Source organism: Rhinolophus hipposideros, assembly GCF_964194185.1.
Source record: "Rhinolophus hipposideros genome assembly, chromosome: 4".
Classification (NCBI taxonomy): Eukaryota; Metazoa; Chordata; class Mammalia; order Chiroptera; family Rhinolophidae; genus Rhinolophus; species Rhinolophus hipposideros.
Window position 1 is genome coordinate 30639344 of NC_138050.1, and position 23821 is coordinate 30663164.

Below are 23821 nucleotides of genomic sequence, written 5' to 3' on the forward strand. Positions count from 1 at the left end.
ACCACAGTCATATAATAGGCCACGTAAGGTTAAACCAGCTCCATCAAAAGAGAAATGGTGAAAGGACTGTCTCATGCAGAGATGAGAATTCCTAAACTCCTTGGCTGCCTTTCTCAGAATTGATAGTACCATTTAGAATCCAATTCATTTTAAAGTGCTGTCGATGTTATAGAACTAAGTAGTTAAAGGGAAAAATAACTGGGCCTTTAAGTTCAATCAAGGCTGTCAGGAGACAGGGAAAGCCTAGAGTCCAGAGCAGCAGCGTTGGCTTAAAAAGGGTCATGGAGTGAATATAGCACATATCACCAGAGCCACAAGATTGTCTGTAATAAGGCTTATGGGTTTTAAAACAAATCCAAATAAACGGAACAACACAGAAGCAAACATTACTGAAAGTGTGAGAGTTTAATACTACGTGATTGGCAGCAGGTTTATTCTTTGCACTAAAAACAGTGACTAGAAAGCAGCAATTTCCAGAGAACACTTGCACAGAAGCATGAGAAAATGTAAAAGACAACATATACTACACCCTTATTTGTCTAGTGGAGAATTCGATCCTGTCTTCTGGATTGGGGGCAGCTTATTCACACACAGATAGGAAAGCACATTATGCAAACATTTAGGGTAGGAGTTTTGTGTGGATCTAATTTCACAGCTCATCATCCGTTGGTCATTTCATCTCAAACATACGTATGCCCTGTTTGATTGGCAAAGCACAGCAAGGACAAGTAAGGAAGAGCCAGCCCATTGAGGGGGATGTGTGTGGCCAGGGTACCTGGCTCAAGGCAGGGTGTTCCGTCCCTACCCTGTGGGAACCGTTGAGCCCTCTGACAGGTGAGCTGCAGGGTCTCCTAGACATCACTGGGCTACGTGGAGGCTTACCCAAGACAAATATCTCGCTTTTTAAGTCAGCCTAGAAAAGCCATAAGAAGTTAGTTAGTTCTCATCCTCACTCCACAGCCTTCAGGAGGAACTTCCTGTTTTGTTTTTTCATGCACACTCAGCATGCCAAACTCCTCAGTGATAGCAGAGCAGGAAGGGTTTAACAGTCTGCAGACAGCTCTTCCAGATGCCCATACTTTTCACACCATAGGCAGCGCTTCTGCTTTAATCCGGAAGTCACAGGCAGAGCAGAGAAAAATTTATAGAGGGAAGTTGACACAGAGAAGATGTTTGGATGCAATGTGGATGGCTAAGAACACATACAAAAAGACATATCTTTAATAGAATGCTTAACAACTGGGTTCCAGACACCCTCAGATCTGACCTGTTTTCTTTGTGCTTATTTGAATAGATGCGAGGTAAGATGGAGAGACATTTCATTTAATAGCCATCAAATTTCATAGAAAATGTTAATCATTTGTTTGGGGAAATTTTTCTAACAAAACCCATGAGAAGAAAATATGCTTTACTGGGGAAAATGATGGAATGTAATTAAATACTGAATACTGTCCTAACTCCAAGCACCGTGTGAGTATTTTGGTAATCTTACAAAGTAAGATTTTTAATATGACAGTGAGTAAGCTAACCTTTCTTGTGTGTGACTATGCTTTATTTTCTTTCTAATAGTGGACAAAAATCTAGCAATGTATTGTCTGGTATTTGATTTGACTTATTTCAAGAACTTCAGCAGGATTAAAGGACTTTTAAATAAAAGCATGTGGTTTTCTCAACTCTTAGTTAGAAAATTTTCATAATTTGTAATGATTAACCTCAAATCTCCAGTCCCTGGAGATGAACTGTGTTAGATATTTTTTCTTTTAGGGTTGTGGCAGAGAAGGCTTGATGATCTCCAATATCTATTCTCTTTGTCTGTCCTCAGTAATGGAAACTTGGATGTTAGGTAGGCACATAACCATCCTGAATAAAGTCTATCTCCCAACATTCCTTGTCTCTAGAGGTGCTCATGTGATAAGTCTTGATAGTTAGATTATGTGCAATTTCTGGGAAGTGGCCAGCAAGAGAGAAGGGATAGCTCTCTTCTCCTTTCTCCTTCCTGCTGGCTGGAATGAGGAAGGGACTGTTGGAGCTGGTGCAGCCACTTTGGAGTGTGCAGTGGAAGCTTCTCATTGAGGATGGTGATGTACCAAAATAAAATGGAATCTCCTGAGTTCTCTGATGACTTTGGAGCCCCATACCAGCCCTGGATGCCTTACATTTATGCATAGGAGAAATATACTTCTATATTGTTTTAAGCTATAATTATTTTGAGTTTTCTGGCACTACAGCTGCCTCAATCTTGAGTAATACAGGGGAGATTGTCTGTAAACATCGGGGCTCATAGGAAAAAATACCATTTAGCTGTTGGAATGTTGTAGCTAAACAGCTGGAAAGGTCATTTTAACATACTAGGAAAAATCAGGGCTTAATTTCATATTGGAAACGGTGCTCGAGGAGTTCACATTCTGATGGGATGGCTTTAGGGTGAGGAGACTTCCTTATGCGACTATGCAATAACTGAGTTTCTAAGAAGAAACCAGAGTCTTTCTATCTCTTGGTAAAGAGCTTACATTAACTTGAGTCCACATGCTGTAAGTCTCCTACAAAATATTCTCTTAGATGGAATTGGAAGCTCAGCTTATAGAAGAGTTGAGGATGGTAATAATTTTTATTATGAAAAAAACATTATTTAAAAAATATCCTCAAAATACTCGAGAGAATACTGGATTCTGATTTATATATCAAACTCATAATTTATATGTACCTTTCAGTCTGTCATTTATAAAATGGTGGTAAATTTTACTTTTATGGAAGATTTAAGTAAAATAATGGTTGATAGGGGTTGATAAAATTCTAATGATGTTATGCATACTATACCATGCCTATTAAAACATCATTAAAATTTTATATTCTCTTTGCTTTTTAGTGCTAGGTTACTGTCATTGTAATGAACGTAACTTCTAACATTCTTGAAATGGAAGAAATAGGAAGTCTCAAAGGATTCGACGGAGCACAGCTTGTTACTGTGTTAGATGTGGGGCTAAACTGTAATAATGGTCTAAAATGTGTAGCTGATTCAATTTGTATTTATATTTACAAGCACAAATAACTTCAGTCAACTTATATTCTCTCTATGAATAAAAAGATAGATTTGATTTATAAGGTTTCAAAAAACTCACTGGGGAGTTAAAAATTAACACTTGCTCTCAAAGATGAGATAAAATAGAGAAAAAAATAACTTCAGGTTTCTGGGGTTAGTTATTTGATACTGTTATTAAAGTATTCTTTTAAAACATCACCATTGTGGATAACTCCATTCTCTTGTATCATTCTGCAAACAACTTCAACTTAATGTATGTGTGAAATGAGTTTGGGTCTTGCAGGAGAATAAACCTGTCTAAATCCTGGTTTTGTCCTGGATACCACAATGGTGAGTCCTCCATTTCTCTAAATTAAAGAACCCTGATTTCTAAAGTTACGTTTCCACTTATTGATGAAGTTTAAAGGCTCGAGAACAAGTAGGGAAGCGTAAGGAATAAATAGTTTGGCCTTAAAAAGAAAACCATGGAAAGAGGGGGAAAAGCAAATTTTTCGTCTTAGACATTATGTGAAGTATTATTATTATTAAAAATTTTCCTAGTTATTTCCTGCCAGCTAAGATAAAACCTCAAAGGGCAAAGAGCAATTTAGTCTTAAAGCATTCCACTTTCTCAAACATTTTTCCTTTCATATGTAAGATAAATTCACATAGACAGACAATTTTCGTGGATGGATTTTATGATGGGGGTTTAGAAGATTGTGTTGGTTCTTCCCAGAACAGAAACTGGACTCTACCAGAGTCTTTGCTTCTTCACTTCTCTGCAGAGGCTCTCATTTCAAATTCTAAAGATTGAATGTGAGAGTGGGTTATTATTTGAAGTCTATCAACTTTTGTCTAAAAGAAAAGATTTTGGATTATTCTGATCATAGAAGCAAACTTTTCCGTGATGGATTGATTTCATGCTGTGATTGCCATTAAATCTTTTTCCAAGGCCAGTCATTCATTTTGTTAAAAATCTTTTAAAATTATGTCCTTAGGGGGGAGTTGCCAGGCTGCCAGTCTCAGAGATAAGATGCTTTGTGAACTGCTATCAAAGCAGCTTGTTCCCGTGTCCTCATTAATTTACTTCAGTTTTGTGGGAGAACAAGGGTCAAGACAGTTAATTGCAAAGAGCGTCCTGTCCTCAGGCTCTGCTGATCTTGCCGCCCGATGGGAGAGAATTCCCCATGGGAGGCAGTGAGCCCACTAAGAAGTGACAGAGGATGACAGGCACATGCTGACACCTTTGAATCAGATGGTTCTCCTGCTAACCCTCAACTTAAAAAAAAAGAAAAACCTAATGCTTTTTATTCTTACATAAATTTTAGTTTGTTTTTCTCCTCAATATGGGCATAGCTGCTATGCAAATACACCGTTTAGCTTTTTGGATAGGGGCCATGCTGATGATGTTAAAAGTTAGCAATTTGTCTTTACATGACTTTTGAGATCTTATAAGATGGCACAAGCCTAAATATATACATCTAATCAAGTTCATTTCCAACATGCAATAAATCACACTCAAGATGCAGTTACCTTTAATTTTGGTGAACTTATCTCCTTTTGATAAGAGTATTTAGGGAGGAGAGGAGTTGAGTAGGACTGGGTAGGCTGAGAAAGTGTAGAGACCAGGTCAGAGGCAGAGGCCAAGGAAGAATGAAAGGGAGGGGAAGAAAGGAGGCAGCTGGGAAAAGGTGTAGACGTTCGATCTCCCGAAGAAAATGATGGTGGCTTAAATATTGAGGAAAAGACAAGATGAGATTATGCTTGTGTCCAGAGTGAGGTTACATGGTCTTTAAATATCCCCCCAATTTAAATAATTTTAAAGTTAACTAGTCCCCTAGTAAGAGATACTTATGATAAAGTCTTGTTTTAAAAGCACTGATGTTTTCTTTTGAATTTCATTCAAGATTTCCAGTGGTTATGATCAGTTTAATTTTTTTGATGTGGGTGGCTGGGGATAAGAACCCCCGTAGTCTACAGGCAGGTAGCAGTTGCTGGGAACCCAGCTCCACATCTAATCATATCTTAAAAATCAATTAAATTGATAAGACAATTAGTTAGTTAAGTTACTGGCTTAGAGTTATGCTTACTTACTGCAGCGAATGATCTCTATTATTAAGTAATGTGTTTATACAAATGCAGGTATGGCCAGGTGACATTTTCTCTCCTGGTTGAAGAATAGTCAAGCCTCAGGGTTTTGTGACTGTCTGGGGGCCTTATGACCACGGACCATAATTTAAGCCCAATAAGACCCCATATAAGCCAAGTGCTTCTACATTTATTAATGGTAAGATCTTAATAGGAAATTGTGGAGTTTAGAAAATGATTTTCATTTTTAGAAATTTTAAATAGAGGACCCATAGGGGAAAGTGACTTGCGTAGTGGCATAATATGAATCATTCTTTTTGTTTCATAATCTCAGTATTTGCCAGTAATCATATTTTCTTTTTAATTCATAGATTACATATTGAGATATCAAGTTTTTCTTTCTTTAATAGCGAGAACTTGACAAGCTAAAGATTCAGAGTATTTCCCCTCTTTATTGACTAAAATCATTGCTCCAGGTTCTCTGTCTTTAAGATGAAAAATGCAGGACCCAATCCTTAGTAGTCACCAATTTGAATAAAATTACCTCTTCAGAAAGAATTGATAAGGAACCAGAGTACTATTTTTCTTTTCTTTTCCTCCCTTACTTTTTTCTTTCCTTCCTTCCTTCCTTCCTTCCTTCCTTCTTTCCTTCCTTCCTTCCTTCCTTCCTTCCTTCCTTCCTTCCTTCCTTCCTTCCTTCCTTCCTTCCTTTTCTTCCCTCCCTCCTTCCTTCCATCCTTCCTTTTTAAACGGCCATTATATCAAAGATATGGTATATAGTTTTCTCATCCTGGAATTGGACTAATATATCTTTATCTCTACAGTGGGGATAATAATAACCACCTTCTGAAAATTAAAGATGTAGAGTTCTTAGAATTGTGTTTGACACAATTGGACTAATATATCTTTATCTCTACAGTGGAGATAATAATAACCACCTTCTGAAAAGTAAAGATGTAGAATTCTTAGAATTGTGTCTGACACTCAGTAAGAGCTCAGCTACTAGCTAGTTATTATTATCAATCTTGGAAAATTAGAAAGACCCATCAATTATACAAACTTTAAATATGAATTTATAGTTGTAAATAAATAATGGACTTACGTTGTACATTTACATCATCTTATTAAAATTTGGTGTGTTTCCATACAATTTTATAAGTCCACCATCCGACTTATAAATGCTTGTATTTTTTATAAGGTAACTTTCTAAAGCAATGTCAAAATTGATGTTTATTAATATGATTAACTGTAATAGCTAATCAGAGTAAGTTCTTCAGGGTTAGTTCTTCAGGAATTAGGTAAAATGAAAATACCTCATCACTGGTTTTAGCTGCACTGCTGTCTTCCTTAGGAGTTCTAGGATCTGTGGGGGTGGCTACTGCATATTTTAAGCCGTTAGGTTTCCTCTCCTCTTCCTCCTCTTCAATGTGCAGGCTTGGTGTCCCCTCTGTGCCATCATGGCCACACCACAAGGCATCTGCTTCTTGAGATTCTGGCCCTTTTGGGATACCTGACATAACCCCCTCACAGATTTCCTCATCTTCCTCTCCAATGACAGGGAGGGTTTGGGGCAAGGGACCCACATTAGTGTGTGCAGAAGCCACAAATTTATCACCTAGGACTTCAAGTACTTTTTCAGGGCCTGCAAAGCCTTTTCTCATTTTTGTCAAATCAGCACACTTGTTCTGAGTTGTCTTTCTGGGATCCTGGCATGGCGTTGCCTCATAAGGCTGGACTGTAGTTGAGGTCACTCCCGATAGAGGAAAAGGTGGTTGAGAGGAAGGTGATTTGGCAGGTACAGATGCTGCAGGCAATGGGAGGAGAACTGGGGGTTCCTCTTTAATTTCAAGGGTGATCTCATCTAGGCTATTTGGTTTGGCTTGGTCAGCCGATAAGATTAAAGCACCAAGCTTCTCTAATTCATCCAAGAAGTTGTCCAGAAAAGGAGGTGGTGTTGGTGTCAAAGGGTTTGCCAGCGGACACTTGTCTGTCGGGGACAACCATCCCTGGGTGATTCCCTGGACAGCTCGTTTATCTGGGTCACATGAAGCTTTGTGCATGAGAGGAGGGGCTGGTTCACTGAAATTCAACTTAGAAATGAGCAAGGATTATGAAGTAAAAAACCCCAAAAAAACAAAAAACAAGAACATGATAATAATGCATCAAAACACAGAGACAGAGAAATACAGGAAAGGTATGGTAGTGAATGTAAAAAGTATTTTATGCTGTGGTCGAGGTCTGAAGATATTTTGCTGAATTTAAATACATAAAATCATGAGTACATTAATTAGAAAATTATCTAACAAATGAAACTCTCCTAGTATTTGAAAGAGAACGTATACGTCAAGTAACAAAATAGTGCTGTTATGGAAATTATGAGGACAGACAGCAAAATGTTAAGAGATTTAATTGAATAGACTACCTCTTCCAAACTTGAAGTGTCCAGATATTGACTTAGTAGTAGAAATGACTGAGATAATGTCAATGTAGAATGAAAATCAATAATTTAACCTTGTTTTACTCCTTGAATTTGTTTAGTGTTTTGAACTTTCATAATTTTCTTGTTTATGTTTGCAAGGTGATGATAACATGGCATAAATCTTTCTACATCATTTTACATGAACACATTTCTAAATGAGTAAGTTCTGAAAAATATATTTCAAGAACAGAACCCATGATCAGAACGAAGCTGAACTTCCATTAACAACTACCTCAAAGTTAAAAAAAAAAAAATTCAAACTAAATAATTACCCAGAAAGGGAGCGTTTGATGTTAATGGGAGTCACCTTTGGCTAGGACTCCCATTCTCTCTCGAAAGCTTGACCTTGTATGTAAACCTGTGGATGTGTAATTTCTGAAGCTTAATCTCCTGAAGTAAACGTATACTTCTGCCTATCTTAAAATTATCGCTATATTCTGGATCTATTGAACAAAACATAATTGTTATGTAAATTCACTAAAAGTAGTTCTAGAAATGCTGCCGAGTAACATTCTAATACACGTATCTATTGTTGCTGGACTACAAAGACTGGTACATGCTGTACATATGAAGACCTGGGAGAGGCTGGTGGATGACATTTCCCTTTAGTTCTTTCTAGGTCGATGATTTGGATGTGGAAAGAAGAAATGTTCAAGAAAGATTTTGGAGCTGTACCCTCTACTTGTTTGTTTAGGATGAGACTTCACTCATGCACTCAGCACTCTGGGGCCTAGGACATTAGCATGTACCAGGGCACAGAACATCCCCCGTTTAACTTTTGACTTCTGCGTCCCATACTAGGAATGGGGTATTAATAGAATTTATTCAGTTGTTTTCTGTTTTGTTTTTTTAAAAAGGAAATATGATGTCATGTCATCATGAGGTAGGATAAATGAGAACAAGTGTCACACAACTTACGCGAGCATCTTAACAGAAGAGTCAGGAATAAAGGCTCTTTAGCACCTGATATACAGTGATTACTATACATATAATCTGTGACTGGATAGATAGACTCTCTTAGCAAGTCCTGTAGATATTTAATTTTTAATTAAATAGAAGGGACCTAAGTCTCATTTGATAGTTTAGAGAAGTTCCTTTATTGGCCAGAATTCAATTTTATGCTCTTATTGTGCAACACAATAATAAATTTTGAAAGTCTGTGACAAATGTAATAATCCAAGCTTAATGACTTCCCACTGTCACTCTCTCATGGACAGGAATATTATGTAGATGAAAAAGAAAGATCTTTAAATTCCATTGTCATCACTACTACTCCATCACTAGTATTACTCCATGTTATCACCACCACAATCCCTGTTAATATACGTTAACAGGTTCAAAGTACTTAGCTTTACAATGGACTTGTTTCTACTGAAAGTCACATTAAGTATCCCGGGATACCTATATTACAAAAATATATTTATGATACAAAAATCATATATTTATCTTTTCTTCCCAAAGCATTAGAATTGAATTCTACTGCACTAAAAGCAGAAAATCAGAAATATTATCTGAGTTGAGTCTCTCCTAAAATATTGTATGTGACCAAATGTGATTTGAGGGTGCCAAAGAGTGATTCATCAATCATTTAATGTGTTCCTTTGACATATTTTGGATGTCATCATTTAGAAGTACATTATAGTTCTTTTACTGAAAATGATGGAGTTCAATTAATACTGAGAAGTTTCCTTCATTAAGCCAATGGCATCATAGCATAGATTGCCAGTTGGAATAAAACCATTAAGTGTTTTTTTTTTAAATTATGGATATAAACTTTTCAACATATTTTTTTTCCAGCAATGAGAGTAAAACACTAATTAGCTATTAGTGACATTTGTACATTTCTCTATTTACAAAATGTAAAGTCTGATTTTTAAGGAAAAACTTAGGAAACTGAAAAGAAATTTAAATCATCTTCAAGACAATAGATTAAAATATTGTGATCTAAAATGTTACATTGCCAATGTTAATTAGGACATTATGGAAGAAGTTCTTAACTGTTAAATAAGACTTTGTAGATACATGCTTATTCTGTCTTATAAAATTTTATTTGAAGGTATAGTTGCTCTGAAATTTATCTGGTAGTTCTTTTAAGATGACTGAACCGTGGATAAGCTCAAATATGTGGATGGAGATGCTTATCTTTTCATTTATCAGTAGGAACTACTGAAGGAAGAATGTTGGTCTCTAAATACTAAGCTCTGGTAGTAAAGTAAATATATTGAAGAAGATTCTGGAAAACTTTATAACCAATCTAACAAACTTGGATAGTACCAAATCATTCCATTATTCAGTGATAAAAATACTGAGAGTAATTACCTCATACCTGAAACCCAGTCTTCAAAGAGAAGTAGAATAAACACAATGCCTAGTCTTTGCTTGTCTTAAAATAGTAGATTCTTAGATTGTTTACTTATGTAAAATGCTTCTAAGACTCATTTTAAAGAAGTAGTTTAGGTCACTGGGATGCAATTTTGAAATGAGCTTGCATTGGGACATGAAATGACTGCACACTTTAATAATGTCTGATATGTTAATGTTATTTTGCTAGCTCTAGATGGTTTATTTTCCTATGTCCTAGCCTTGATCTTAATTATTTATTAGGATAATTAATAAATTTGCAACTTAATAAAATTTTAAAATGTTGGGAAGTACAATATTTTGGAAGTAATTCCTTGGTAATTTAAAGTTTTATACTTGGAAGTTAATGAAAAGGAGAAAGAAATTTCTAAATACCACTCATAAAAAAAATGCACTATATTATAATTGAACAGAAAAATAAAAAAATTCACATCATGAGCAAAGAAAGTAGGAGAATAGCCTTTTGTAATTAATTAACCAGATCAGGAAGCAAAGTTCCTTTTAGACTAGACATTGAAAAAGATAGTTATCTTTAGCTGCTAGCTCAAGTGAGAGAATAGAACTGGCACATAATTATCCTAAAACTAATAAAATACGCTTGAGGACTTCTAATAACCAATGAAAATTTCCATTCAAGCTAATAAACAAACTGACTTACAGACCTTAATTGAACAATTTCATTCTATCTCTTTCTATATTAAAACTCCCAAGACTTTTATAGAATTTTTTCCAACCTAATGACCATGTATTATTGAAATAAACCATTTTGAGATTTATCAATCTATCTATAGATGCCTATGTACATCTATATATATATATATATATAATCCATATGAAATACACATATATAAATAAAATCAAACTTTGGAGAAAAATCAAGCTCCAAAAAATTTGAGTTTCAGAAAGCAGATATATTTATGTATAGATACAGATATATATTACATCGGGTCTTATGATACGAATGTGTTCTCTTTCAGTATTTTAACTTGAAAACGAAATTCTTAAAAATCAAGCATTAAACCTTTATGCCACCACCCATAAAAAAATCAAAATATATTGACTCGACATGGCACTCACACTTGGAAACCTACCATGTAAATCTTTTGCTCTGCAATAAACATGATGTTCTAGTCTAACGCCCTAAAATCACCTATTGATTATCTTCAAGCTCCCAAATGTTATACTAATATGCTAAATGTCTTCTTACCTTATTTGAACTTAAGCTGTGAATTCTATCACTTGAATAGCTGTGGGGTACTGGAGGGTCAGGGTAATCCTCGGCCCCTTTGGTTGTATTCCTCTTGACAACTTCTACATAGGAAACAGGGAAGATGCCTTGTCTGTTGGTTCCCGGAATTTTACCTTCATACCAGTTTTGATCAACTCTTTTGAGAAGAATCACTCTATCTCCCTGTAACGAATATTAGGAAAATCCATTATAAATAAAGACGTGATAACATAAAAATATCCCTCTTGATGTTTTCTAATAAACAATAGTTTTCCATTTGGGAAAGTTTCATACCACCAGTTTTTTGTTTATTTGTGTTAGAAAGGAGAATTCAAGTAAAGTCACAGAGCTCACAAATTACAGTTTATCAACATATATGCAATTTAATCATCCATTCATGATATTAGTATCTTCCCTAAATGATGCTTAGTTAACATGAATGGGCTTCTACATGTTCATACTGGTACTGTGGGAAATGACTTGTGTAAGTTATTTCAAACAGCAGAACAGTTTAATAGGCAATACCTCAATGACAGACAGTAGCATCATCCTATCACTGACAGATTCGGGGAATGACCTGTAGGAAGAGCTTCAGAAAAGTGCAACTCATCTCTCTGGGATGGTGTGGTTGCAGAAACCCATCTCTGGGAAGTGGGTTGCAGAAACCCATCTCTAGAGGGATGAAGTTGAACGGTACACCGTTTTTCTTCTTTAACCTACATGTGCTAACTAGTAACAAACGTTGAAGCTAATGGGATGGGGCAAAGATAGCACCCTAGATAATCCATCATTATGGACACGGCTGACATTCACCTGGTCTGCATTAAGATGGTGTAACACCAGCATCCATTCTGATTAGTGGGTGGCCATGCCATAGTGGTCATTAAATATTTTTATAGAACCCCTGGCCTTTGCAATAATAGAACTTTCTACAACCACTATTACAGCTACCTGCAGCCAATGCCACAAAACCCAGGTTAAACTTTAACTCAAACCCACATGTAGCCCAGAAATAAATAGGTAAGATGTGATTAAACAGTAAGTAAAACTCTGCAGCTACATCCAGCAGATAATATGGAAGTTTGGGCAGCTGTACCTGACAGGGAAGTAGAGGTGACACATAGTCAAAACTTGAGTACAGTAGGGAGGCCTTTTTCAGATGGTACTCAAGGTGAAAGTTCTCTTTTTGCCAAAATGCTGAATGCTTTATACAGACTGTCCCACTGCCACTGAGCAGAATATTCTGAAGAAAAATGAAATCCCCCTAAATCTCAAAATTGCACTAATTGTTTTCTGTAATACACCAAGATCAGGCTGTTGCTAGGCTATTCCTTGAGCTATAAATAGCACTGGTGGAAATATGAAACATAAGTGGATACAATTCATGTAATGTTGTGTTGCAGCTGGGAGGGTAGAAGAGAATCAGTTGGTGATGCAGAACTAGGACAGAAAGGGGAGAGTGAGATGAGGTTCTGCCAGGCCCAAAACAGTGGTATTTCCGGTTATTACCTTTCATTGCTCCTGGCTAAGCATTCACCAACAGGCAGGAGTGGTTCTAGAACCCCTGCATATTACTACTGTGTGGTCTGTGCTGTGTGCAGACATGCGGTTACCTCAAACAAATGTATGTGCTTGCTTAGCAAACAATGAAAATAGTTTATTTCATCATTCTCAGATGTGTAAAGTGGCAATAAGGAAACAGGACTGTACAAACGGGTCCTCAAAATGCTCCCCAGTAATCTTCATTACTTTAGGACCTTGCCTTAATTCCAAGATAGAGAAAAACAGGCTTTGGGACATCTCTTTAAAAAAAAATTAATAACAAGGCAGCAGAAAAACGATATTTTGAAGTGTGATTAAGTACTTTTTTTTTTTGATGCCTTTCCACATGTATAACTCCATGATATTCAGTCCGAGACACCCCTTGGAGAATATTTGGGGCCTCCCAGATGCAAAGACGGAGGGTAAGTCTCTCTGAGAAGCAGTGTGTCCCACAGGGGACTTCATCTGGAAGGACCCAGGGAACCGCAGCAAACAGTGGCTCAGTGCAGCCTTAGGGGTCTTTTGTACTTTCCTTACAGATAAACACAAAAATGTCCAAAGAGGAAGATAACCTATTTTAGTTTTGAAAATACACAGCCTTTCAAATGCACCAATGAAGCAAACAGCCAAGTTACCTTTCTCAGCGATAGCTCCACATTTGTGTCAGCATTGAAATTATATTTGGCTATAGCTTCTCCGATTTCTCCAGGCTGGGCTGGGGGAGGTGGTCTCGCCGGCTGTGATTTTTCCAGAGGTGTGAGTTTCTAGGAGGGAAAACAGTGATTGATTCTTGACTTGTGGTGACTTTAGAAACAGCAACCACAGAAGAGGTCAGAGGAAAGGACTTACCTCTACGTATGAAATTGGGAAAATGCCCACTCTGCCACGGTACTCTCCTTCGTACCAATTCTGATCAATTTTCCTGAGGATGTAGACAGTATCTCCTTTTTTAAATGACAACTCCCTGGAAGAGACATGTTTAAACATTTTTTCCCCCTCAATATATAGCAATTATTCTTAAGACACTAGATCTGTATTTGGCTGTGAAATATACTTCCAATATTAAAAAAAAAAAAAAGATCTGTCGAGCCCAGTTGGATAAGAATGTTCCTTGAAAATTCGTAGAATTCGTTTATAACATTATAACTTTAGAGACGATTTCAAAAAGAACAAGTATAAACATCATGTCTAATATGAATCACAGGCAGATTAATATGAAATTTAATTGGTGAGATAAGAGTATTTCTATCTAAACATTAGTTTATAGTAGAGAAGTTGTGAAGCTTGGCTGAATGATGGATTAGTTCTGCAATGATATTTGTTTTTCTGTCCTGAAGCTAGTGAGCTAGAGAGTTACTTTCTGTCTCCTTTTCATCTGCTAAAGCTGGCAACAGGAAAATAAATAACATTTAGCCTTAGCACAGAAATACCAACACCAGAAAAATTTTTATTGGTGGATCCTCGAAGCTGGTCGACAGGCATTGAAGTAGAATATCTTGATTAGGAATTTATTGTGTGAAACAGAAAAGATCATATACTCCTAATTTTCAGTGGGGCACAAAGATAAACATGTTTTAAGTACAAAGACAGGCACAGATTGCTTGTTGCCTTTATTTATTTATTTATTTACTTATTTATTTATTTATTTATTATAAAGAATAAAAATATTTTCAAGGCACTATGCTTTTCCATTTTGGTTCTTTCTAAGAAGACAGTGGATATGTTTGGGTATTCAATTTTAAGTGATAAAGCCATTACTCATTAAAAAAAATCCATGCCTAAATCCTCACCCTCACCCCATCAGTTTTTCAAGGCTTCATCAGCCAGGTGATTGTGTCTGGGTGGTATTTTGCGTCCACAGTTACGTTTTATTGGAGAGCATTTATTTCTTTCTTTTCCCAAGAGCCCCACTTCCCTACACATCTGCCTTCCTGCTCTGAATCTTCTGCATTGTTTAGTTCAGAATCTTGAATTGGATCATTGTTGTGTGTGGAATATGTAATGGAGAGAGGTGTATATCAGAGGTAGAATATTTCTCATTGAGTAAAAGAATTGAAATGACCATTGCCTATTAAAAGAATTATTACACATTTAGAAGTGCTGAAATCTTCACACTGAGAGTATGTTAAATTTTGGGTAACCCTAAAGACAAAGAAGATTCACACAGCCTCACATTCAAATACAGGACTTCCTTTTTTTATGCCAGTGCCTGATACAGACAACAGAAAACAAAACATTTAATGTTTACAATCCAACACTTTTCTTTGTGCCAGATATGTTTTGTTTCTGGAAATGGGACTAAGAAGCTTAGCTCAAAAAAAAAAAAAAAAAAAAAAAGCAAATTAGAGACAACTAATTATTTTTCTGTTAAATATGAAAAAGATCTTTTCTATTTATAAAGCTTATATTTAAAAATTTGAAGTCATCTACATAAAGGGTAGTAGCCTCACTTAACAGTTTTCAAAATTGGGTCTCTCTCATCTCAGAGGTAGAATTTTGGAGTCCCATTTTGGTAAGTTCACTCCACCACTCCCACCCAACCCCACATACACTGAATAGTGGCCATTGACAAACTTTGGAAATGTCATTTTATCTCTTTATCCTATTTAACAATAGACATGACGATTGGTGAGTTACTTAAGTTTTTAAAATTAACTTTCTTGTATTAGCTAAAGAAAAATAGCTTTTAAAATAGATATTTATTTAAAACAGACATCCATCTCTTGTTTATAAGATGTTAGGCATGAAAAGCACTCACATCCAGCTATTAATTGAAATGACTTAAAAATGTGGCTAGTCCTCCTGTAACTTTCAGTGCTGTCTGGATGTGTGAGCCTTTTCAAGTTGCATGAGTCGTCCATACCTTGATTTTTGTGTCAAATAAGTAATTACTTTGGGGATGATGAACGACCACTCTTTATATCACCGAGAAAAGAACAAAAAGGATGTGATTAAGCTGCAATAAACTTATTTATGGTGTGAGGAGAATATTTCTTTATTACTAAAATTATGGGATGGCTCCCATAGGGGATTATTTAATCTACTTATTTGAAGATTTATACAATTAGATTTAATTGGTTTACGAAGACTTTTGTAAAAGGGGTGGTGTAGACAACCCTCCAGAAAGGCTGTGCCATTTATACTCCCATAGGAGGCATGTGAAAGAGCGGGTTTCCCTGAACCTTTGCTAACTCCGGGCATTCATGATGAGGATATGACCCTGGGGTGGGTGAAGGGTTTAGGATTCAAGCAAACAAAATCCAGGGACACAGTCAACACCCCAAACACCCTCCCTCTGCATTGCACATCATCTTTGTCTCAAAGTTTGTTTTTAATTAAGACTTCTCAAAAACCTTGTGAGCCTTGGGCAGACACCCTGCCTACTTTTTACTCCCTGTCATTCCTCAGGGTTTCATACATATTTAAGGAAGCTTTTGATTGATTGTCTCAAAGAGAAAAAATGAAATTTACGTGTTCTGTACATTATTTTATAAAACCGACATGCGCTGTATAAATTGTCACACCATATCCAAAGAATAGTAGCGAGAAATAGAGTGTAGTAGAAACAAAGCACATGTTACCTAATCAAAAAATGATGTAAGTTTTTGTTCAGGATTTTTTTTTTTAACATCAGATTTAAGCCATGTTCACCATCTTTATTTCTAAATGGCATTTTCTTATTTGGTTTATTCCCTATCTCAGCAGCCTTACCAAATTCTGAGTGATTTTATTTTTTTATATGTCTTCTGCCAAAGACAAATTCTGAAACTATGAATTCATAGCATGTGCATTTTTATGAATATTTTAGTTATTATATATATTGAGTCTACATTACACAGTGTAATTTAAAGCCAATTTACAATGAATTTAATATCTTGAATTCTGATGGAGACTATAAAGTTTCTTAAATAAGGTCTGGGCACATGGGCCAAAACAGCTGGAAGATGCCCTCTCATTTAAGTCTACTCATTTTCTTAGTATTAGCTTTCCTCAAACACATGTCCATCTGATGAACAAGTTACTAAAGAAAAAAGTTTTAAAAAATATTGCAACACAGGAGTGTGAAAAACACCAACATCAAAAGACCACAGGAGAGATTTTTGCTGAGACTCTATTAGCTTTGACTGTAGAGACATGAAGATTTTTACTACAGGAGTGTTTGTACATAGTTCTAGTCTTCAACCCCACAAACAATCCTTGATATAGTTGGATAAATGTTATCAAATTCTCCTAGATAGTGTTAATTATTCCCCAACACCATTTTTATTTGATTCTTGACATGAAAATTCTAGGAACAAAGATTCTTCATTTCTTTTTTGTTTTTCCTATCCTTTTGAATTCATTGTGTTCTAACATGTTCAGTGTAATTTAAAACTCAGTGATTCTCAACTAAACTCAAAATGAAAATAAAATTACCCACATCTCAATTAATTCAGAAGGAACCATTTAATTAGAGTGGATTGCTGAATTATTTGTGACACACCCCATAGCAATATTTGTCTCTTAAAAGTATTACTAACGTATTTAAAGCCAACTTAAATCACATGATGAATACTTATCTTACTTACTTAGATGTCTGAGCCTTAAAATCGTAAACAGCCTTTGCAGGAAATTTCTGAAAAAGAAGGTAAATAATTAGCACTAACGTAAAATTTGGATTTCCTACAAGAAAGCCGTTTCATGTGAATTAAAGAGAAATGAAACCTCAAGGAATGATTAAACATGTATAATGTAAATTTTATATGCAATTTATGAATATATTAATTAGTTCTTCATTTAGATGTTTAAGCTATAGCAGGAATATATTTATAGCAGGAATTGTTATTCACCATAACAATTGAATATCATATTTCATCTTAGGAGCAAAGGCAGATGAATGCCATAATAGGGGAATAAAATGCTTGCAGAGGATTCTGATCTAGATATAATTTTTGCTGCAACCAAGGCATTTCCTGGGATAATTGTGGAGGGTCAATTGCTCTGTCTTATGTATTGACACAACTCTTTCTGAATCATAATAAAAGGGTTGGGAAAAAATCATGAAGGAAGTCAACATCCTTTTCACTAAACACTTATTAACATAATAGCAAAGAGGTGTTAGCCCAATTATCACTGGGAGGCTAGTTAGTGGCCAAAAGGATAGGCTTGATTATCTTGCTTTCCCTGGAGGGTTCAGGAATTCTTCAGCACACAGTGAACCAGCTGCTCATCTTTTAGTCATGACATGATGTGACATGTGCCCCCCATTAAACTCTGGGGCTCACAGATTTGACTAGGACACATATAGGCTACCTACTCCAGCTCTTTCTTCCCCAGTAATTTCCCAGTAATTTCCTCACCCCACTCTTTCTCTCTGTGATTCTGGTAAACTAAACAATCTGGACCATTCTTGACTTCTTTAGTGGTTCCACAGGTACAGGACTGTATCAGATACCTGTAGAGATACTCCTGGAGTGGCTGCCAGTCCAAAACCAGCCTTCAGTTTCCATCAAACCTCCGTGGCTCCAAGACAGTGGGAGCCAGAGCTCCCGCCCTGGCTCAGGGCCTTGGACAAAGAGCCAGGAGGTAGGTGGTTTCCAGAGACAGTGGTTTCCAGGGATCCTCTCCAACAAAAACAGGCCAGCAAAACTTATTTATGTAGAATTTGTATCGATTTGCAACACAGTTGACTCGGGCTCTCCCCTATACCACTGGGCCAGGAATTTGTACAGGAATTTTACCCTCTTTCCTCCACAGGGTGGCCCAGTTCAAGACTCTTTTAGACCATAACTAAAAGAGTCTTAATTCATGGGTGTGAGGTCAAGAGGCAGAGGGGCCTCACTGCCACCACAGGGGGAAATCTGCAGCCAGGGTCAGACTGGAAACAGCTCGAGTCCTTTGCTCAGGCTCCAGGGAACACTGTTTCTAGTTTCTCCATTGTCATTTTTATGTTTTCAACCTGAGTTCTTTCCTGGTTTGGTATGTAACTTTGGCTGGCTAGTGTTTTATCAAGGATGTTGTTGAAAAAGACTCAAATGATATTGAACTAACTACCTCTTTTTCTGGAGTTCCTCTTCTTTCCCTTGGTGCACTTCTCCCCAAGTCAGTGAAAGTGGATGAGTAACTTCTAGGGGATTCACGGTCTATAGGAAAGGACAGGGCCAGAGTGAGTATTCACCTATTAAAAGCAGATTTGTTTAGCCATTTTCCCTGCCGGCAACTATTTTTCACCTAAAATTTGGGAGAGACGCCACAGTGGAAAACATGGGTATAAAACTCATAGGTAATCCTAAAGTTGTGATGTAAGACACAAAAACCAGAGCATTTCCAAAGAAAACTATCTGAGGTTGCAGAAGAATTAAAATCCTATGTATAAATATAAGTGTTGTACTGCTAATATAATTATAAAGCAGCGTCCTGCGGAAGCATCTCATAGTTGCAAGGATTTTTCATCTCAAAGACTTTTTAATATTTTCTATTTCTATTCTTTTTGCCTCCAATTTATAATTACTGTTATAAAGCCTATAGAAGATGGGGAAAAGCCACAATTTAGAGAAGAGAACATTTTGTGTAACAACAATTTAAGAATGTAGTAACGGAAAAGAAAGAGAAAAATAAAGAAAGTATGAGGATGACAGAACTATGGTCATGTCCATTCTCTCTCTTTATTTAAAAATACTTATTGTCATCTTAAGACTTAATACTTTGTCTCTGGCCTTCCCTGGTGCTCAACTGGCTTATCAGAAAGTAAATATTTATTCCAAAAAACAAAGGGATAAAAATGCTCTAAACAGATAGTATCATATCAGTTGCCAAATTGCTTATGAAATATTGAATTGTTTTTATTCCCCTTAATACAAAGTATAAACAATTAATTACTTTACAAAATTATGATTGCAAGGATCTTTTAGTGGTATCCTATACCACTAATGATATCACTAAAGTGGTATCTTATACGCATTTATATGTGGAAATGTAACTAGAGGCTAAAAGTATTCCAGTAGTTATAAAATTTTATGTTATAAAATTTTACCAGTATAACTGGGTCAAAATTTATATATTATTTTGCTTATCTCTTTAATAAATTTAATTATGTTGAATAACAAGAAACATTAAAAATAAAATAAATCCATCTGTAAAGGAATGAAAAATGCCAATCCATAAAAAGAAAACACTGTTTAAAAGTTTTAACGACTTTGATTATAAGGAAGAATTGTCTACTTACAGCAGGTTGGGTATCACTTAAATGAAAGATAAGGATAAATGTCTAACTCGGCGAGGTGTAAACTCTGAAGTCTTTAGGCTTAGCAAGATAACATGACCATAAATATTTCAGTAAAATTTATCCAGCTATTTTCATAAATGCTAGAAGATTATGTGCAGTATATTTTTTATTCTAAGTTAATATATTTTCATGATCAAAAGCCTGTCATAATAAATTTTAAATTACTTTTACTAACCCATGGACTATAAACTATTTTTCACTTGGGTTAAGCACAATTGGAAACTAAATATTCTGTTAACATACAAAGCTGTCCTTTAAATGCTTTTCAAAGTCCTCTCAAATCATGTTTCAATAATAATATATATTCTATGAACACATAAAATTGAGAGATGATTAAATTAGAATTTTGAAAAACTTAAAAAGGAAGCTAATTTATTAAAAATTTAGATTCTGACATGTCTCAATCAGTGAAAATGTCAAATTGTAGAAACTGATTTTTAAAATTCGAATTTGTCTTTTGAAGCATCTTGCATGCATAGTATATATGGAACAAAGGTAAATACTAATAAAATAGTAAATATATGCAATGATAATTAACAACTATCATTGTTAATGATATATATGATAATGAGCCATATATTACATGTGAAAATTTAATCATGTCTCTTTTTTTCTATAGAGATTATATTCTGTACAACAAATTCTTAAGTAATAGAAGTTTGAATCTGTTACTGCTACCTTCTTGCTGTGTGATTTTGGTCAAATTTATTATCTGTCCTCTCTGGGTCTCAATTTCCTTAGTAGTAAAACAGTGCTTACAATGATTCCTATCATCTATGTTTATGCCAGTGTTAATTAGATAATATATTTAAAATGCTTTTCAATGTGAGATGCATAGAAGACTTTCTGTTGATGATCCAAGTTTCAGCCTGGAATGTTCATTCCAACTTCTTAAAATTTACATGGTAAACAGATGCACCTTAAGAATTAATGAAAAGAATCGTATGGAAATATCAAAACACCTTGTTCTTTTCAGTATGTAAATATAAAAAAAAATAGTCCTCTGCATCTGAATTGCTATTTGTTCTTGTGTTGCCACTTCAAGTGATACTCCATCTGGGAAAACTGAATCAAGAGTCACTTTTAACCCAAATGGTCTAATTCAAATGTCAATATAGAATTGTGTTAGCAGAAACAGAAAATAAATAAATTACATAATGGAAAGGGAGAGAAAATGAATATACTGAGTGATGGAAATTAGACTTTTTTATGTATATACATATATATACACAGCTTAAAGATTCATTCACAAAAATTTATCCTAATTGTGTCCTTTAAATGGAGAAAGTTATTAGACAATTCTTAGTTTCTTTTAATTATCCATCAATTACAATATTACATACTTCAGTTTTGCTTCCTCAGTGTTTTCATATGGTATTTTCCATATAGAATGTGAGCAAACTATTTATTGAATGAATGACTACAAAGTTAATATAAAAATCAAGGAAAAGGGTATTTGTTAAACTTTTGGCTTTGATTCATTTTACAACAACAGCAAAAAGAACTAATGCAAAGTTGTCAATCTCTTAGGGATACTGATACTCAATTATGGTTTCTGTCTTGAAATCTCTTTAAAGTAAAATGTCTAATTTCTTATTTTAATGTGACTTAACCATTGTTTCAACCATAACATTAAGCTACAAAAAGGTTTTCCCTTTCGATTTTAAATGAGTAAATTTTTGTGAATTGATGATAACTTTAAGCCATATATCAAGTGCAAATATCACAAGGGCAAATGAGAATCACTCAATAAGACATGTTTGCACAACAAGCATTTGCTTCATAACACACAATGGTACCAAGTGGTCTCACAGCTCAGGAATGATGAGATGAAGGAATGGAAAGTGAAAGAGCTGGAGGGTGGGTATCTGAACCACAAGAAGAAAGAAAGAAAAGTTCATCCACCTTGGAGATTCAGTGTACTCTCGTGGTCTTGGTGGTGGTAGTTGTTGTTATTGGTGTCCATGTCTTGGAAAGAGGCACTGTGGGGCATTCTCCCACAATCGTTTGGGTACAATGGACAATGAATAGCACCATCTTGAGGCAGTGGGTGGAAAGGCTGGTGCATGGGGCTCCTTTTTAGAGCTTTAAGTGATGAATTCCTTTCAGGAATATCTGGCAGCAGTTCACTGATAAGACGGTGCAATATACTGTTGTCTGGCAAACTTCCTCTTCTCTTTTCTGCTTTAATTTGGTCACAGATGTCTTTAAGGGCAGAGTCCAGAGCCTCAAATACAGACGTTTTACATTTTGCCTTTTCAGTCTGTTTTTTGGGAGTTGAATTTTTTTTCCTCCGGAAAGGCACAGGACTGACTAGAAATGCAAGTTTAGAAAGTCCAGGGTCCATTTCTTGTCTTCTGGGCTCTTCAGTATTTTCATGTTTAGCTCTCTCATGTTTTAACATTGTGGTAAATCGAGTATAAGAGGCCGGGCATCTGCCTTTGCAGGAGCTGATGAGGTGCCGGTGATGGTGGTGGTGATGGTGGTGGTGATGGTGGCTGGATCCATAAAAACTTTCAGAGGATGTGAAAGAAAAGTGATCAAAATCACTCTCACTGCAAAAGGACGATCCTTCCACATGAATGTAATCACTGTGGTCAGACACCACTCCATCTTGGTCGCTATCAGAAAACTCCATATGCGTTCTCGGTTGCTCATCACTGGTGACTTCAATATGAATGGGCACCAGGGTTTTAGACTTGTAGCTTCTTTGTACCTGAGAAGGGTTTCTACTCTGATTTTCTTCCTCCAGCAGAGACTCAATGGAAAATCGCCTTTTGGGGCATAAACCATTGTGTTGTGGTTCTGGGATTACAGGTGATAACATTTCATCTCCTAAATTTGGCATGGATTTTGACTTTTGAATCAACTTTTCAAATTCAGAAATGCGGGTGGGTACCATGTCCCTGGGCACCTCCTCTGTGGAGGACTGGCTCCATCCATGGAGCAGGCCTTTGTGTTGCTGCTCCTTTTCATACTGCATTATTCTCGACTTGACAGAACAAATCACCTCTGGATTCATCAAATCTTTGCGGTTAATGCGGTGCATTTTCTTGTACATTTTTAGGAACCCTGGGGCGTCGTGGGCTGCCCTGTGCCGAAGCCTTGATCTGCCATTACCGCGGCCCTCCTGCATGTATGTGGAAGCCCACGGTGTGGGGCAGCTTTCCTTGGAGTCTTCTTCGCATAACAGAGAGCCCATACTTTCTGACTTGGTTTTCGGGTCAGGGAAGCTATCACAGTCATCGTTTAGGAGGTCATCACAACTACGGGATTTGATTTTTGGGGAAACCATTTCTTCAGTGCTGCTCCAGACCTCTGCATTTTGCCGGGCCATTTGCCAGCCGTTTTTGAAAGTAATGGCCCTCTGTGAGTCATGCGGGACGTCCAAATGCTGTCTGTAAGTATTACAGGAATCTAACTCATTGGAGGGGTTACTGTTGAGCCCTGAGCAACTGCAAAGGGGTGGACACATTTTGCTATCCCCACCTTTTAATCCAGAGCAGCGTGGTGGAAGGAGAGACATTTGGAGAAGTTAAAAGTTTCACAAAGAGGAGAGCATGTCAGTTAGCATCAGATAAAAGAGAAAGCAGCATGGTTTAATCTAGACAGATTGTTATAAGTGAAGCTTCAACTTTAGAGGAAAACAGTCTAATTCTAAAGCAAGGTAATACTTTTGTAATGAATGTAGCTTTGCAGATATTAGAGTTAACAAAACTATGTATAAAAAGGAATTAATGTACCTAAAATACTTATTTTCTATTGAATACCTCATACACCTTTCTGCAAATATTAGGTATGCTGAAAACACAATAGTACCTTATAAGCTCATTGCTTATG

General features: G+C 36.1%; 1 protein-coding gene across 44 annotated transcripts in view; it reads right to left on the reverse strand.

Annotated features, from left to right (window-relative positions):
* SORBS2 (sorbin and SH3 domain containing 2) overlaps positions 1 to 23821 on the reverse strand; it is a 200903-nt gene that overhangs the window by 12763 nt on the left and 164319 nt on the right. For 28 of the 44 annotated variants that reach the window (XM_081045425.1, XM_081045411.1, XM_081045407.1 and 25 more), the window contains 5 exons: positions 18751 to 18839; positions 17286 to 17332; positions 13567 to 13681; positions 13353 to 13481; positions 11155 to 11358 (listed from right to left, as the gene is read on the reverse strand). In XM_081045425.1, the coding sequence (XP_080901551.1) occupies positions 11155 to 11358; positions 13353 to 13481; positions 13567 to 13681; positions 17286 to 17332; positions 18751 to 18839 (584 nt within the window). Of the gene's footprint in view, positions 1 to 775; positions 914 to 4552; positions 4748 to 6420; positions 7198 to 11154; positions 11359 to 13352; positions 13482 to 13566; positions 13682 to 17285; positions 17333 to 18750; positions 18840 to 21886; positions 23471 to 23821 lie in introns of all 44 variants that reach the window. The other 16 variants (XM_081045430.1, XM_081045400.1, XM_081045399.1 and 13 more) reach the window with 2 other exon arrangements.